This window comes from Anguilla rostrata, chromosome 15 (genome assembly GCF_018555375.3).
Source record: "Anguilla rostrata isolate EN2019 chromosome 15, ASM1855537v3, whole genome shotgun sequence".
Classification (NCBI taxonomy): Eukaryota; Metazoa; Chordata; class Actinopteri; order Anguilliformes; family Anguillidae; genus Anguilla; species Anguilla rostrata.
The window spans coordinates 24,474,831-24,492,670 of record NC_057947.1 but is presented as its reverse complement, the minus strand read 5'-3'; the positions used below and the strand labels follow the sequence as shown (position 1 = coordinate 24,492,670).

Sequence of the window (17,840 nt, the reverse complement as noted above, 5' to 3'; positions counted from 1 at the left end):
TTTGGGTTTCCTTGTGCCATCTGCCCCTTTTGTGTTCTCTGTTCTGTGGTCTAATGAGCATTTGCCTGGGGTGTGGAGGAGCTGGCTGGGGGGGGAGTTAAGCTTCAGCTCCCTCCTGAGGCAAAGCATGTGGGCATCATCTGCCATAGCAAAGGTCAGTGGGAGTTTAGTGTTGATCGCCGATGATTTCATTGGGAAGAGAAGTTTTATTTATTTATTTATTTATTTATTTATTTGACAGGGACAATACACATTGATCAACATCACTTCTGAGGTCTAGATCTACATCTTGTGCTTCTAGCTGGTTTGCCAGAATTATGTTTGAATTGCTGCCTACAATTGGAGTCTTGCCTACAAAAGTTTTGTCTGGAGAAGTAACTGAGTGGTTAGTCAGCAAAAAGACGACCCATCAGATTTGCATCTTCTTGCCAGTCTGATAGCACCATAAGTTTGTGAAAAATTTTATCAGTACTGTGAGTTCATGAGTAATTTTGTCAGACTCAAATTACCTTAAGATTTGTTAGCAAATCAGTTCCATTAGGTTATAAGCAACTTGATCAGGCTCATAGTGCTGTAAGCAACTTGATCAGGCTAATATTACCATAAAGTTGTGAACAATTTAATCAGTATCCTAAGGTCATTCAAAGTTTTATACAGCTTAAAAGTGACAGTAGGGTGTCCAGAAGATCAATAAGAAAATCAATCAGCTGGAAAAGGGCTTTGCATGTGATTGCAGGTACTTCTTATTACAGTACATTGACAAATTGATGCATGCTTTTTTCATGTGTAGCCTAGACTACTGCAATGCCCTGCTATCCAGCCAGTCTAATTAGTTTTCACCTAGTTCAAAGTGCAGTGGCTCATACTTTGACTGGAACAAATAAGCACAAACATATTACCCCAGTGTTAGCATTACTGCAATGGCTACCAATTAAGTATAGGTCTGATTTTAAGTTTATGCTTTTAAAGCCTTAAATGGACTAGCATCAGCATATTTATCAGATATGTTTCAGCCTTACAAGCCTGAAAGATTGCATTGTTCTCAAGATGCTGGTTATCTAGCAGTCACAGGGAATTATCAAGAATGTGACAGGTGGTAAAGCCTTTTCTGACAGAATACTCCTACTCTGTTGGAAGTCTCAATATCTAAGTCCAGATTTGAAATGCACCTTTAAAGTGAAGCTTATTATCAGTCCTACTCTAGATACAGAGCTGGAGGCACAGTGTATTATGCGGCGACAGACTAACCTACTGTCATCTCTCAACAGTTGTGACCCGTTTCACAGGCAGGCTCTTGGGGGGTGGGTAGGTTTCTTGCCTTGCCTGGGTGGATTCACTCTCCCGGTCATCGTAGTTATGCTGCTATGAGAAACTCCTGATGGGGGTTTATGTTTCCCACTTTACTCTCTGAATCTTGTTTTCTGCCCATAATTCCTAATGCTCTTTTCTTTCTTTCCTACTCCCACCAATGGGAAAACTGCACTTTTCCAAGTCACACCAAGACAGCCTGCTGTCTGTCCCCCATACATCCACCGCTGTAGCCTGCCACCCCAGCCGTGGACCGCCACCTACGGATGCTTCATACAGCGCAGCCTAAACCCACACTCTGAACCCACACCCTGTGCTGGCCTGAGGAGAATGGGCCTCCCCTACTGAGTCTGGTTCCTTCCAAGGTTTCTTCCTGCATGTCTTGCAGGGAGTTTTCCTTGCCACTGTTGCCTCTGGCTTGCTCAATGGGGGGGTTTAGACCAGGGGAAACTGAATTGTTTTGTGACAAATCCATTGTGAAATGCATTAAAAAAAACTTTGATTTGATATTGCATATTGATTGACGGGCTCTTTAATGAGGATCAGGTGCTACTCAGGGATTCTGACCACCCGCTGAAAATATTTCTACACCTTCAAATTTCTGGGTACCTACTTGTGAACTACAATGGTCAGTCCAGAACGTGGAATTTGTCTTCCCTTCACCAGTTTTTTGTAGGTCTTGTTGCATCCTATGAAATTAACATGTTCAAATGTACCTTTTTCAACCAAGCTTATATTTTGTAGCTGAGGGACCAGGTTATTAGCCATTATTCATTAGAATTTTTGGTACTGATGGTTCATATAGGCATATGTTGTGCTGTTCAAGAATGAGACCTATAAAAATTTTAAATCTTTGCTATAATGAAGAGATTGAAATAGAGGAACAAGCATCTGCTCAACACGCAATGAGATTTCACACAGTCACAACTAATCTGAATTTCCTTTTTAATGATGATCAAACAACAGAAAACAAGTGAATAAAATTTTAATCTGTACAATTTCAAATACAAAATGACAACAATGTGCCAAAATGTTTTTGCCCCTCAAAAGAAAAGACAGAGAAGTGACTGTGCTTTTGAGAAGCAGCAATAGATGGAGAGGGGGGGCACCGGGAGGGGGGAGGGGTCATCTATAGAGCAGGTAATCACTCAGCTGTCTGGGCAGGGGGAGCCTGGACACCGCATGGAGTCGCCTTCGTCCCAGGGAGTCACGTATGCTGAGCCGACACAGCTGAGGCAGAGAAGCAGGGCCTAGGAGACAGAGGGCAGGGTAGTGGCTTAGCTGAGGTTAGAGAGGCAAAGCTTGGGGCACAGAGAGCAGGGTTAGTCATGTAAGTCACTCTGGATAAGAGCATCTGCTAAAATGCCTGCAATGTAATGGCTATGGCACAGCTGGAGGAGACAGAGGGGGCCTGAGAGACAGAGAGCGGAGTGTGTGTCGGAGGCATGTATATGATATGTGTGTCCAAACTGTGTATCACCAATATAACAATTAAACAAAGCTAATGTAGGCCTAATCACTTGCAGTTGTTGAGAACTTGTCAATGTAATCCATAGAACCTGAAACAGCTCTTTTTACTTCAGTACATCCTCCAGGTTTGGGAGGGTTCTGGGTTTTATTCAGCGCAGTTATCCAGCTAAATCAGTCACCCTGCTTTTTAGAGGCCCCTGGACACATTAGCATGCTCATGGTGCTAATTATATGGTTGCTAACACAATAAAGAAAATAAGTAATAAATAACTGGCTGTGTCATTTGCTCTACCCTCCCAATAAAAGCAGTCTAATACCTGTAATTCCTTGCTATTCTGACATGAACAGCCCTTCCATTCAATGAACATGTGAATTGCAGGGCCTCCCATTCATGAAACATTCTTAATAGAAATTCTAAACGGAATTGTTTTGTCATAATTTTTTGTGGGCCTAATTTGAGGACCTATGTTAGACAGCATGTGTTTTTCATTTGCTGACACACAAAAGAAAGAAATTGGTACATTTCTCTCCCCAAATACCTGCTGGCCTCAGACTGAAAAATACGGTATTTGACAGGCTCAAATTTAGTCTTTCCAGATCAGAGAAATATTTTTGGCCCAATGTTCTCTCAAAATCCACCCACAAAGGTCAGAATCAAGCCCTCAGATGAAACTGCCTTTCAGGGATGGGGGAAAGGGTAATAGACTGTCTGACCATGCCTGCCGTGCACTTTTAAAATATGTCAAAAACTGCTACGTACAGCTTTGATTTTTCTTTTTTTTCTTGCACATTCATCTTCAGTAGCTCAACTTGGCAGTAAAACCGTAGACATGGCAACACTGCTGATGTGGCGTGCGTGCGCGTGTGTGTATGTGTATGTGTAGTGTATGGGTATACCCTTTCTCAGCTTCAGTGTACTCTCTACAGGGCTGTTGGGTGCTGCAAGGTCCAAGGGCCTCTCTCCCATGTGATTCCGTCTCAGAACATCTGCCCCGTAGTCTGTGAGAAGCTCCACCACCCTCACGCTGTTCTTGCGAGCTGCAGCATGCAGGGGCGTGTCCTGGGCCCGGCCCAAATGGACACTGGCTCCTGTGAGCAGGGACACAAAGTTAAACACCAGGGGTACACAATCCCAGGGATCTCACTCCCAGCTCTGTCGCATATGTTACAGCATCTGCTGAATACATGTAAAAACAAAGCTTATGCTTATGGTGCCTAATTTGTGTGAGAGAAAAGTCCCACCTAGATGCAGCAGTTTCTCAACACAATCTGTGCTCTCTGAAGTGCAGGCGGCATACAGTGGGGTTCCAAGCTGGGGGGTTTCCAGGTCAATGTCCACCCCATTGGCCAGTAAAATCTCCATGCATTCCATGTGACCTGGTTAGTACAGACGTTCTTGAATTAAAGACTGATTATAAAGGCCACTTTTTGCATACCCTCTTTTTTTGCATTATTTTAAACAATACCCAGCAATACATCAAGCATGACGGCTGAATTTTTCCTTTTTTTAATGTTTAGAATCCTTTTTGTAGTATGTCCTAACTGAAATATATGCATACGCACTCTGAAATCTTTGTGAAAACAAAACTTTGTGAAATGTAATGGACCCCCACAAGCACCAAACTGGCCTTAGCATGCTTGGTGACCAGTTTCTATCAAACTATGAAACATTGATAACAGTGTGCACAAAAGGCACCTGTAAACGTATAAGCCAGAAACACAGTAATCATTACCTAAACAACACACTTGTTCTAAACAATAAATATGTAACAGTAGTGCCACACCTGGTTTCAGTGGGAATGTTGCCCCCTGTTAGCCTATGCTAGGTCAGCTATTGTGCCTGTAACTGTATTATGCAACAAGGGGTGAAATGAAGTGCCCACCTGAAAACTAATGCAAACCTATGAATGGGGGGTTACTATGGTGACCCGCTAGCCCATAATACCCAAGCAAAAGGTGTGAGGTGGCTGCGTCCCCTTTCACAGTGGGCCAGGCTTTGTTTTGCAAAGAAGCCGTCTGCTGCTTAACCCTTGAGCACCTTGATAATGAGCATTAACCATTGGTGCACAAAGCTGAGGCCACAGGTATGCTGTGGCCTCACCTGAGGTGAGAACGACAGGAAACCGCTCTGACAAGGGACATGGATCTTGTTCAGCTTTCTTAATGTGACATACAGCTGTGGGAAAATCTCAGATATAATTCATTAATGAAAGGCATACTGTCCTTCATGTGAAAAGGTATTAAATGAAATCAGAATGACTGTTTTACAGCATATATTCGTAAAATGATCTCTTTTGGCTGGAATGTCACCTAATTTGCAAAGCAAAGTGGCAGTACCTCGCTTGGCAGCCTCGTGAATGGGCGAGGACTGTGTCGGGGAGGGGGCGGAGCCGTGCTCCAGCAGCACGTTCAGGCAGGCTGCGCTGCCACTGCAGCAGGCGTGGAAGTGTGGAGTAGCGCCGTCGATCGTCACCGCGTTTACCTGGGGACAGACGCGCAAACCAGAAGCTTAATTAAAGCTGACCCATGCATCTGATGCTGCCGCAGGAAGCATTTCAGCCGATTGAAAAATGCGGCTGTTTCATTAGATACTGTCGTACATTGGCTCCGTGTTCCACCAGCAACTTGGCACACGTTGCGTAGCCTCCCAAACAGGCTTCATGCAAGGGAGACACTCCATCCAAGGTTACAGCATTCACACTGAACCCCTGTGAAAATCAAACAGTGTTTATCCAATGTTAAAGCATCGCCAAAATACTTGAGTAAATACATATATTTGAACACTCAAAAAATGTCCACCAGTTGACAAAGTGGCAATTATAAATGTGAGAACTTAGGAGTGCGCATTACATCCCAACCCTCATTACAGGGCAACCCTCTGCCTACCTGTCCAATGAGCCTCCGGAGAGACAGCAGACGGCCATGGAGTGCAGCCTCATGAATGGGAGAGTGATCTGCACTGGATCCTGGGGAAATTTAAAAAATATATTTAATCAGGCAACCTTCCCAGACAACTCTTTGACCTTGAGCACACCAAATGTGGCTCCTCCGACAACAAACCGATAGCAAACTGAGATTCGGTTCCGGTCAGGACAGAGTGTTTGAATGGAAAGGACATTGGGATATTCAGTGGAAACCTCCAGAAAGCCAACCCATAATCTATGTAGCCTTTCCCCAGACCATCACTTTCCTAAATCGAAAGATAACCGGTTTTCATGTTTTATCCAATCAAGTAAACTCCAGAAGTAATTCCCAAAACAGTTTCCCTCTCTTTGACTTAAAAATACCCCTATCCCTTCCTGAAAGCAGCACTTTTTCAAACCTTCTCTTTTGTACCAAACCATCTAACACTGGCATAAAGACCCATCACCTATGCATTAGAAAGGCAGGTCAGGACACATGAATACAGGCACCGCTGAGAAACTGTAGGAGTGTGGTGTGTGAGGAAAAAAAGAAACTTACCAGCAACAAGTGGGTTACATATTAAAGCTCCATATGTGTGAAGCGGCATGTTCCAAGGCCATCTTTTCAAAGCAGTCTCTGTTAGCATACCAGCCATGTCCAACAACAAACTCCTCCACTGCAAATACAGCTGGCCCACAGTTGAAATGGCAGTCTTAACAGTTGCAAGAGACCCTCCCAACCTGACACCTCCTCCCAGAGTGATACCTCCAGTGTGAATGACAAAAGAATCACAGCAGGGTAACACGCTGTAACTTGACCCTCACCAACAATCAATAACCAAAGACAACCTTCTCCTTTTTTCAATCTCAGACACAGTATTATTCTGTGGTATGTTTAAAGCCCACTTTGAAAGACTTATTTGAACACAATTTATACACTTGTTTATACATTTCAAATGTGCAGCAATTGCAGTGGTTGGTGGTTGGTGATGTGAAATTGCTGAATGTGGTTATTTCCTCTATCACCTGAAAATGCTTTCTGATATCGGAAATGTGACAATGATGAAAGGGAAAACAAAGCAAAATGCACTGCCAACATCCACAAAGAACAATCTTTTAAGCAACACACTTGAACAAGTTTCTATCTGTGAAATGTTTAGCAGACAATCCATTATATGCTTCAAAAGGATAGTTCACCTTTTTTAATATTATTGCAGGTTTAGTGTATGTTTTTGATTGGCCTTGGCAGTTTTTGTGAGCTATGATTGATATTTTAGATATCTATATAAGTATAGTTAAATGCGAAAGTACTGGGACAGTCACAGATTTTGCTTTGGCTCTGTCCTCCGGCACATTGTATTGAAACAAAACTATAAATATGAGGTGAAAGAACAGACTGCCAGCTTTGATTTGAAGAGTTTTACATCCATATCGGGTGATCCAAGGAGAAGTTACTGCTATTTTTATATATAGTCCTCTATTTCAGGGGAGAAAAAGTGATTGGACAAATGACCATAATCTGAAATAAATAGTCATCATATTTAGTACTTGGTTGCAAATTCTTTGCATTCAATGACAGCCGGAAACCACAAACCACAGACATCACCAGATACTAGGTGTCTTCCCTGGTGATGTTCTGCCAGGCCTGTACTGCAGCCATCTTCAGTTCCTGTTTGTTTCTGGGACACATTGCCTTCAGTGTTGTTTTCCGCTAGTGAATGTAAAATTGGATTCAGGATGGGTGATTGACTTGACCAGTCAAGAACATTTCACTTCTTGTTGCTTTAGCAATATGTTTGGCGTCATTTTTCTGCTCTAAGGTGAAGCACTGTCCAATGAGTTTTGAGGCACTTGGTTGGATCTGAGCCAATGTTTCTGTACACTTCAGAATTTATCCTGCTGCTGCCATCAGCAGTCACATCACCAATGAAGATAGCCGAGTCAGTTCCAGTGGCAGCCATACATGCCCAAGCCATAACACTACCTCCACCATGTTTCACACATTGGGAGGAGAGATGAATTCCAGACCGTTTGTAAGTGTTTGTGTGAATAAACTAACGAGGCAAAGGCAGACAGCTGGCCAAGAAACAGCTGACTGACTATAATTAACTATCCAATTAATTTTTGGATTAAAATTAATATTATTTTTTTAAAGACCCATATTGTTCTAAGGACTGGTTGATGCTCCAGGTGCCGTGGGTCTACTCTGGGTAAAACTACATTTAGATATAGTGTTCCTCATGCCTGGAATGAGTTACATTGCACATTAAAACTGAATCCTTTGATTACCATGGGCCAATTCAGGACCCTGATTAAGAAACTGGATACCTTTGAATGTAAATGTTCTGACTGAATTAAACTGTTTAATTATTTATTTTATTTTATTCTATTTTATTATTTATTCACTTTTTTTGTTAATTTTCATACATTCATACATTACTGTCTGGTAGACTGTTTTTCACCAGGGCTCCATTGAAAGAGACCCAGTGTCTCAATGTGATTTCTCTGTATAAATAAAGATTTAAAAAATTTTCTAAACTAAAATGGAGGACTATGTATAAACAGGGCTGTACTTCCTACACTGATCACCCAATTTGTATGTAAATACCCTCAAATTAAAGCTGACAGTCTGCACTTTAACCTCATTCTTTTTGTTTAATTTCAAATCCAATGTGCTGGAGTAGAACCAATAATTTTCCATTTCCATTCTATGCAGAGCAATATGAGAAGATACTCTAATATTATTGCAATACCATTCCTCTGAGAAATGAAAAAGACATGTCAGAATTACCACCCCACATTTAGTACTTTCTTTACTTTTATTTCACTTATATTTTCAGTGCAAGATTCAGCTGATAAGACTTCAATGACATTTTTTCATTGCATTTTTTGTCAATCTTTACCAAGGGTGCCAACAATTTGAGTGTGTTTTTGTAAATAATTGATAAATTTCTTGTCATGGCAAGTGTTTCATTTGAATTTTAACATGCAAGTTTGACCGAAGCACACTTTGTCAATAACTCATGTGCTAGCTCTTTCTGTTGAGACTAATATTTAATGCAAATACCAATAGAAAGTCTAAAGTGACTTATCTTAACACTAGCAGAAAACAAGCTTTTAGTGTTTTTAGTGTTTAAGACAGATAATATGCTTTGGAACAGTTCCAATTACAATTTTTTTAGGAAGCAATATGTGGAGTAAAAATAACTGATAAATTGGTTTGAGGTAGTGGGGTTGTGTCTCTTGTACTGGGCCCAAATTAAAACAATTATAATGTGAATTTGTGAAAACACCATCTGCATCAATAGGATGTTTTTTTGTTTTTTTTTACATTAAACTAATGAGAAAATGGAAAACTATAAAGAAGAAAAAAATGTAATATACCACAAATACTAAAATCCTTAACAGTATACACAAATATATATATTTTTTAAATGTTTTACATCATTTAAAGGGCTCACCTGTAAATGAGAACTTGACTATCAACATGATTTACCCCCTTTGAAATAAACAAAAATAAATACATTTTCATTATGGTATAAATGGACAGACAATCCCCATTTTACAGTGAGCTTTCTGTTAACAGTACAAATAAACATCACGCATTAAACAAAATGGTAAACATACACTTTTTATTTTAACGTCACAGGTCATGGTTATGAACACAGGCTCACCACTGCCATCAAATTGACCAAAAGCCATAAATACATCATTCAGACAAAATGTCCCATTTGATAAAGCAGTATTAAAAAGCATAAATATATTATTGTTCCTTTGTACACTAATGGGTTTAGCAAAAATAAAAGCTTTCTCTAATTATCTTAAACATTTTGGGTATGCAAGGGTGATTCACAAGGACAGAACTAAAAGGGTGAGTATTGGTCCATGTAGAAACAAATGAGTACATTAGTTAAAGGGCATCAAGGCCCACTTTCTGAAAAGAAAAATTACTGGTAGTTAATTCATTCCCTTAGACCAGGACTACTAGGTCCTGTGGGCTGCAGTGTCTGCATGAATTTTCTCTAACCATGCAGTACACCACCTGATTTCACTAATGATCTTACTTCCTGGACCAATGCGATATTGGGTAGTGTAGTGCATGTCTGGAGCAAATACATGGTCCAACCTGGATTTGAGTAGCGCTGTTCTTAGGCTCTCCTACATTCAAAAAAATAAATGTCCACAAATATTTATATAAACAAAAAATAAATTAACTGCTGAACAAGATGGTGGCTTGCTTCATTCTAAGAAGCGAGGTGATCCCGCTAGGTTAGATCATTTTAATAGGCATTCTCATCCCTTTCCAGTCACACGTTGCCCATTGCAACATCAACAACTGAATATTTATATTCAGCAATTATAGCAAAGTGCCTGGGACATGTAGCTTCCTATACTTTACTTTAATGGCATGTAGCAGGTGCTCTAATCCAGAGCAATGTACAATGCAAACAGAAGTGCAATGATCAGGGATCGAAGTTCAAGAAATTCCCTAGGGGAGGAAAGTATATTCCCAAGACAGACGGCAAGTGCAAGAAGTGCAGGCTCCATTGACCACTTATCAAGTACCCCATTGAACATCTAACTATTTCATAAAAAACGAACGAAACTCTCATAATTAGATTACATTACATTAAATAAATAACAGCAAAAAATCACAGACTATGGTGTAAAAAAGGGAGAAGATGAAGGGTGAAGGGAGTTTCCCTTGGTAGACTAGCACCAAGGGCACAAGCGGTTGCAGGTAGCCAGTGGAGGCCAGTGAGGGGAGGGACATGGGACTGTTCCGAGAGGCCGTAGGCTAGGCGAGCAGCAGTGTTCTGGGACTGGGTCAGTAGCCTCCAGGCTGGAGTTGCAGCTCTGGAAGCACAGTCACCCTAACTTCTAATAGGTGGACTTGTTAAATAAGAAGGTACCTAAGGAGACCATGATTACAAAGCACCCCAGCAAAAATCAGCAAGCAATAATGTTAGCATTGAACCTTTTTTTTTTACAGATTGTTTCAGGATAACACACTCTTTTGTTTTTTTTGCCTCATATTTCTGAATTTGTAACACAAAAATACCTGTTTCTCACTATGGTACATAAGCAAATGACCATGGCTCAGATTTCTCAGAAACCGTGCGTTCACCTTTATTAATGCAAACCATCCAAGTCTCAAGGCCATAAGGTACTGCATTCATCTCATGGAGGCAACTGAATAATTAGAGTAATTAAATTTAAGCCAGTATGATATTATTCCTGATTATGAACTGCACACTGCTCAGGAATAGATACAGTATCTTTTATGTCAGTATCTACGATATCTCAAAGACCTTCAAGGGCACCCAGTGCTATTCTTTGGAGCAAAAAAAGAAAATCAAGTTATCACCAAAATGTACACACACCTAAAAGTTACGCATCTGAATCTTAAAGTTACGCATCTGAAAACAAGCCCTAGGGTATAGTTGCCATTTTCACAGGCCAAGCACATCAAGTGAATGGCCCTAGAATTTGCAGTTCATTTCAAATTCAACAGCAATTCATTTCAAATTCATTCCAATTGCTGTAACTGCTTGTTAGCCCCCCCCCCAAAAAAAACCCTGTCATTAATTTGCGCCTACAAACCACCCTTTATACCTCCAGCAGTGCCATAAATGAATGCTGTGACACAGGTATCAGTTAAAATGTCTCAGGACATAATAATAAATTGTGCTAGTTATCGTTTTAAGTAACTCTAACTGGAGTGTGGTCGGGGGGCTTTAGCCATATTTTGGCACACATATAAAACATTAAACACTGGCCCTGGTGTCTTTAGTCAGATTAAATTGGAAAACAACTGGTTTGGCAGGAAGCAAATTTGTATCTACTGACAAATTGATTCTCACAGTTAATCTGTTCCACTCCTTAGCATAATTGGAGTGTAAACTGGACAGCAATTCCTTCTATCTGCCAAGGGTGTGAACAGGCCAAAAAAAAAAAGTTTCTCCTTCCTCACATATCCCTTCTTTAAGTCCGCCCTTTTTGGTGAGAGAGAAAGTGGGTCCGCATGGGGGAAACAAGGGGTTCAAAACCTTTAACCTGGTTTAAAAATAAATGGTCGGTGAATCTCAAACCAGGTTTCTCAAAATAGGACCAGGATGCACTGTGAGTATTCCCTAGGAGAAATCCAAGCCAGAACGAAGCAAACCTGTTTGTTCGCTGGGCATAGCCAGACAGACTGGGGCATGAGAGAGGTGTCTGTCTCAACCCTGTCTTATTGACCCTGGTCTCCATCCAGCAAACCGAGGCAGACAGCAATGCGTTTAGCCCTTGGCGTGACGAAAGACGTAACAGCCGCTGCATAATGTACTACAGTGCCTGCCAGCAAGCGGGATTAACCTGAGCGGAATACACATACAGTACAGTAAATACACCACTGTGCAAAAGTCCCAGCTGTTGTAAAATTCTGTTCGGAGGAGCGGGGAAGGTATAACAGTGAATCCTGGCAACTTACTGCAGATGATCCTGGGAAAGCCCTGGAATAAATGTTAAATGCTATGCTACAAAGTTAACAGCAGCACTATGTGAAAGTCCCCCAAGCAGGGTTTTAGTGGTCAGCGCGGGGTTAGCTCACCTGCTATAGAATACACGGTGTACTAATTTGGTGTGCGTTCCTTTTTCACGAAGAATATGCAAAGAAAACAAAGATTTAGTTTCTGTGTACATGAGTAATACAAGTAGAAAAATATAAAAATATCTATGAATTTTTTGCGCAGAAGTGTACATTTTAAAAACAATTTTTCCCCACTCAAGCAACAGCAAATAAATTCTTGGCAAAATAAAAAGAATTGAAAATTGTAAACAAAAAAAGGGAAATAATCCTGACAGCTGGATGTGGTGCGCCAACTAACCGGTCCCTGTGTCCTTGTGGCAGTTTGCACTGGGTTTCGTCTTCCTGGCCCCGGCCTTGCCCCACAGACCCCGTGGGCCTGAGGCGTTGACGGCTACGTCGATGACCGAGTCTGGCACGAACCACTGCAGGAGGAGGAGGAAGAGGAAGTCCAGCACGGCCACGAAGGCGAAGATGGAGCCCGCCACATGCCCGCAGTGGGCCCTCAGCCGGCTCAGGCGGCCATCTAGCGGCAGCACCACCTCCTTGGCCACTCTGTCATAGACCTGCATCGCCATGGAAACAGGGACATCTTCGGTTTCAGTGGAAAGGCACAACAAAGGACTTGGTCTAATCAAGTACATGCATGCTTATAAACCAGGCACATCCTGCCTGGCAAATAAGACTCCTTTGTGAGGATGACATGCTTGTAAGAACATGGGTGTAGTTATGAAAATCCATAGGAAAGAACTGATCCAAATGAAACAGCGTATAAATACGTTGCATGTAAAAAATAAAAAAAAAGCACTGGGTTTATAAAATTGATTTTGGCTCAGTCAAAACGTTCAATTTTCACAATTTGTTAATGGCATGCGATTGCTGATTTTTTGAAAAGTAATTTCCGTCACCTTCTCGGTCCTCTCTGCCACATTCCTCCAGGTGTACAGTGTTTGGACCCTACTGTGGATGGTCGCAGGGGGCAGCACGGTGCCCGAGCGTTGCCTGGCGATGACCATCTCCAGCCCCTGGCACAGGGAGCTGACGGTGGGCTCACACAGGGTGATCAGCTCCTCCGGCAGTACCTCCGGGATTCCACCCACCCGGGTGCTTACCACCTGGAGAACAGCGCCCACGCAAACATACAAGCAAGCACATACATACAAGACACAGAGACCCATACACATACACATACACACACACACACACCCAGACACGTGCATGCACACAAACATTCAAACAAATGGCAAAACACACCTTAGTCAATAAACAAACAATTATTTAAGGGTACTTAAAGTCTGTATTTATTTGTACCTGTGATTTAACTTGCTGTTAAGCATGCATCTCTCAGTGGAAGTACAAACAGACCATAAGCTTTTTTGATTTTAACACGCAACTGACATGCTTGTAATAATAACCAAATAAACACTCACTGAGCTGCTTTACATCCATTATGCAACCTGAGAGGACTTTCCTGTGACATAATGGATGAGGCTCAACAGATTAACTAGCCAATTAAGGATTGATTATGATGATGAAATGATATTCACCTGTAGTCCACAGCTGGCCCCCTCTACGATGGCCATGCAGAAAGCCTCAGTCAGAGAAGTGTTGAGGAAAATGTGGCCCTGAATCAGGACGTTTCTCACATCCTTGTGCTCTAGGGCCCCTAGGAGACGCACTCTGCACAGGAAAAGGAAATGCATGCTGATCCACACCATAACAATTCTGCACAGCAGCATGATGTGTAAGAACAGGACCTGGAGCTCAGAGGTTGCAGACTCAATTGGGGGACAGCCAAATTGCTTCAGTAAATATCCAGCTGGAGAGATGGACAGTATGTACAAAATCTTCACACTTCACACAGGTGATTTGACTCATTGCATAGACCTGCACCTGGTAAGGCCGGTCTGAAACAGTTTATGGAAATGATATGTAAATTATCTACACCATTGCCCAAGTGCAGCCCTACCTGTCGTGCAGTTGGTACTTCTCACGGACCTCCTCTAGGACAATTCGCTTGGGTCCTTCCCCACCAATTACAAATTGCAAATCAGGATATTTCAGGCAGAGTTCTGGAATTATTCCGCCTAGTAAATCTATTCCTAAGGAGAAAGAAAAAAGAAAAAACAGGAGATACAGAATAAATAAATCTGAATCCCCCCCCCCAAAAAAAAGGAAAAAATAAAAGAAAAAAGAGAGCCATCATGTAAACAAATCTTTTTATATTACACTCAAAACCTGCAGTTAACAAATACAGGAACAGAAAGCCAGAAGACCCCCATATGCAAGCTTACTGCACTGCATGTGTGTGAGATCCCCGCTCTTACCCTTTCGATAGACCAGGCGGCTGACCACCACGATCGTTATCTTGGTGTCGTCTCTCTGGGAGGGGTCTGGGGTGAAGTCAGTGGGGTCCACAGCGTTGGGGATGACAGACACAATCTGAGGGTCCAGGGTGGCCCTGAGCACAGTGTTCTCTTTACTGGTGTAGGAGACGCAGATGATGTGGCTGGTGTCACAGAGGGACACGGTCAGCAGCTTGTTGGTCAGCACCGAGCTCACATCCGCAAAGCCGAAGAGCGAGTGATCGGTGAACACGGTGTTCAGGCCCATGGTCTTGGCGTGGAACAGGGAGTCGTGCCCCATGGCCGAGAACGAGCTGTGCGCGTGGACAATCGTGATCCTCTCCCGGACGAAGACGCACCTAAGCAGAGGTAGACTGTGAAAGCAGGTGGTCACCGTCGACTGGTTGTACATCACCTGCAGGGGTAGGTAGTAGACCTTGAGCCCATTCGTGAGGTACCGGACACCTTTCCTGTTTCCATAAGCATGGGTGACTATTATCACCTTGTGTCCTCTCTCAATCAAACACTGAGACAGCTGATAAATGTGGCTTTCAACCCCTCCCATGTTAGGGTAGAAAAAGTCAGACACCATGCATATGCTGTGCTTGGGAGAGCCCTGGATCCCGACTGCAATTCCATCCGGGGTTCTGTTGGACAAGGAGCCTTTAGGACCAGCTCGCCGTCTCTGGCCCATCATTCAACTTTAATTTTTTCGCATTCATGCAGACTTTGGTTCAAGCATCTCATCACAGCAGGAGCATACATTTACCTGCAGGACAAACACCCAAGGTTTAGATTAACTCCATTCTGTTTTTACAAAAAATTAGGATTCACTAACACACATATAACCTAAAGGTTTGCAAACGAATCTTCCTGAGTTCAGAAACATGGCAAAATATAGTTTCCATGAGAAGACACGCGTAAAACACATTTGTATCAATTTACGATATACAAGTTATCAAAATAGTAGGCTACTAATGAGAACGTGTACAGTACTTGACAAGAACTAACTCAACCATGTAAAATCTCATCATTCGCTCACGTACCGCTCTAGTCAGCCATTTCTCCAGTGTGGTTGCTATGACTGCCTGATTTATTGAAACACTCCATAAATATACAACTAAGTATTATCACAAATCAGTTAAGTATGAGCAAAAAGCCAGTTAGCTGAACATCTTACACAGAATGGTACAATAAGACAATAGATGTCCTGGTATTTCGATGTCTTACCGTTGGACTGATTTTTTTAAAGTGCAATACGACGGCTTGTTTAAAAATCAGATGAAGAGCAATATTGTCCCATAATTAGAATTCATTAATGGTGGTACTTCGGAAAAATTAACGTTAGCCTTACAGGTAACCTCTTTCGTTCATTACACTGAACTGTATTCATTGGTTTATTACAATCATTTACATGTACAGCAGCTACTTCCGTGTTTCCCGACAGAAAGGACTTCCGTAGGTCAGTACCAAGTTGCATGCGAATGGTTCCGCAGTCCTGGGGTTCCGGCCGGGATTCTCCAGACGCCGTTGTCCTGTTGATTTATTACTAGGATTGGTCATACTTTAAGTTTTAAAATATATATATATCAGTTTCGTTTAGTGAATGTTTTAGATGGCTCCAGACTTTATTGTGCAACCGATGATATTTAGCTTTTTACAGAAGTTTCTGAAGACCTGCCATGTTCTATGTATTAGTTTGTGGTCTAAAGCAAGAAAAAATACACCCCAGGTAGCTCCAAAACATGTACAGCGACGTTATGCCGTATGAGATTGCACGTATGTAAGGTACATTACCCGATTATTCTGTAAACTGCTTTGGAGTTTCCAGAAATGTATTTTGCTGCTTTAGACCAGGACACACAGTTCTGTGCCAGGACCCCAAACATTCTCCTATACGCCTACCATGTAGGCATTATAGGCTATATGTTACCCTAAAACTGAAAAATAAAGTAAACAAAGAAATAAACCCAGACAGTGAACTAGGCAATTTTTTAATCCTTCATTTACAACACAACGTGAAGCTTATTTCCACCTCAAAACAATTTTATTTTAATTTATCCTATATGTATTATGCATAGGCTTCACATAAGTTTATAAGCCTATATCATTGAAGGTCACATTCATTAATGTATTTACTGTTATAGCCTACCTGTCAGGCCTAATATGAACAAAGACAGTCATGAACAAAGCTGAAGCCGTCCCCTAGCTTAATTGCCTATGCTGTGATGTTTCATCAAGGAGGTATACTGTTGTTACTGTGATTCAGTTTGTAAACTGTGAAATCCATGTAGATCATTCAAGCACACACACATGATTTTCTTAATGTAGACTATGAACAATTTGACTACCAAAACTTTAATCATCCATTCCAAACCATAAATATAGAATTTATTTATTTATGTACAATAAACATTTGATGTGTAATCAAAGTTGGGGGGGAAAAATCTTGAGAATAAATAACTGAGAATAACAAAATAAACAAGTGCCTAGTTCATACATAGACTAACATAATACCAAACTACTGTGTGTGTACCATAAAATTTGAATATTTTGTATGGCCATATCTAGCCCAGTGTACAAAACTTTGACTATTACATCAATGATGACTGACAGAATTTTTATATTGTTATGAGAATGAGCATGATTGGTGCATGCTTGGTACAGTGTGTTAGTATTAGAAAGCTGATGGGGATATTTTAACAGAACATTCCAGTGACCGTTGCATTGAACATTCCGATGAAAATTGAGCATTCTAAATGGTACAAATATGGCTGCCAGTTAACTACATTGACTTGACTGAGAATGCATGTCCTTGGTGTGGGTCCAATAAGGGATTTAATGGTAGACTTAAATTTCTGGAGTTTCTTTATTGAATATATATTGTTTCAGCTTTAATGTAGTGTATGTTTTCAATTGGCTCTGATTTCTGTGTGCAGTGAAAGACATTTTAGATACTTACAGAAGTTCCATGGGTTCTTGGTTCAAAGCTAACTTATACAGAATGATGTACTGTAATATTATGTTTTTAGAGACAGTGCATATAAACACATTCATTTTATAAAGCTTATTCAGAAAGATGTATGTATTTCTCATCATTAAAAATGTGTATTTCTGCGTCATATAGCATATGAATCTGCTTTACAACACTTAATATTGCTCCAAAATGAAGAGTTAAAACCTCCCCGCTTTTACATGCCTAATGAACATAGAATACATTTCTCTTAAATTGTATTCTTGTGTTTT

The 17,840-nt window shown here is 41.3% G+C and overlaps 2 protein-coding genes across 2 annotated transcripts; both read right to left on the bottom strand.

Moving 5' to 3' along the window:
• Positions 1-2,238: 2,238 nt before the first annotated feature.
• Positions 2,239-6,465, bottom strand: LOC135241034 (ankyrin repeat and SOCS box protein 11-like). The gene is made up of 7 exons (XM_064311140.1): positions 6,241-6,465; positions 5,665-5,744; positions 5,379-5,486; positions 5,116-5,260; positions 4,021-4,155; positions 3,676-3,867; positions 2,239-2,558 (listed from the first exon to the last, which is right to left on the bottom strand). The coding sequence occupies exons 1-7, from the start codon at positions 6,335-6,337 to the stop codon at positions 2,434-2,436; spliced, it is 882 nt and encodes a 293-aa protein (XP_064167210.1). The 5' UTR covers positions 6,338-6,465; the 3' UTR covers positions 2,239-2,433.
• A 2,831-nt stretch (positions 6,466-9,296) lies between these two features.
• On the bottom strand, positions 9,297-16,102 carry piga (phosphatidylinositol glycan anchor biosynthesis, class A). The gene is made up of 6 exons (XM_064310527.1): positions 15,825-16,102; positions 14,577-15,363; positions 14,219-14,351; positions 13,797-13,929; positions 13,158-13,364; positions 9,297-12,815 (listed from the first exon to the last, which is right to left on the bottom strand). The coding sequence occupies exons 2-6, from the start codon at positions 15,289-15,291 to the stop codon at positions 12,546-12,548; spliced, it is 1,458 nt and encodes a 485-aa protein (XP_064166597.1). The 5' UTR covers positions 15,292-15,363; positions 15,825-16,102; the 3' UTR covers positions 9,297-12,545.
• Between the last annotated feature and the right edge of the window lie 1,738 nt (positions 16,103-17,840).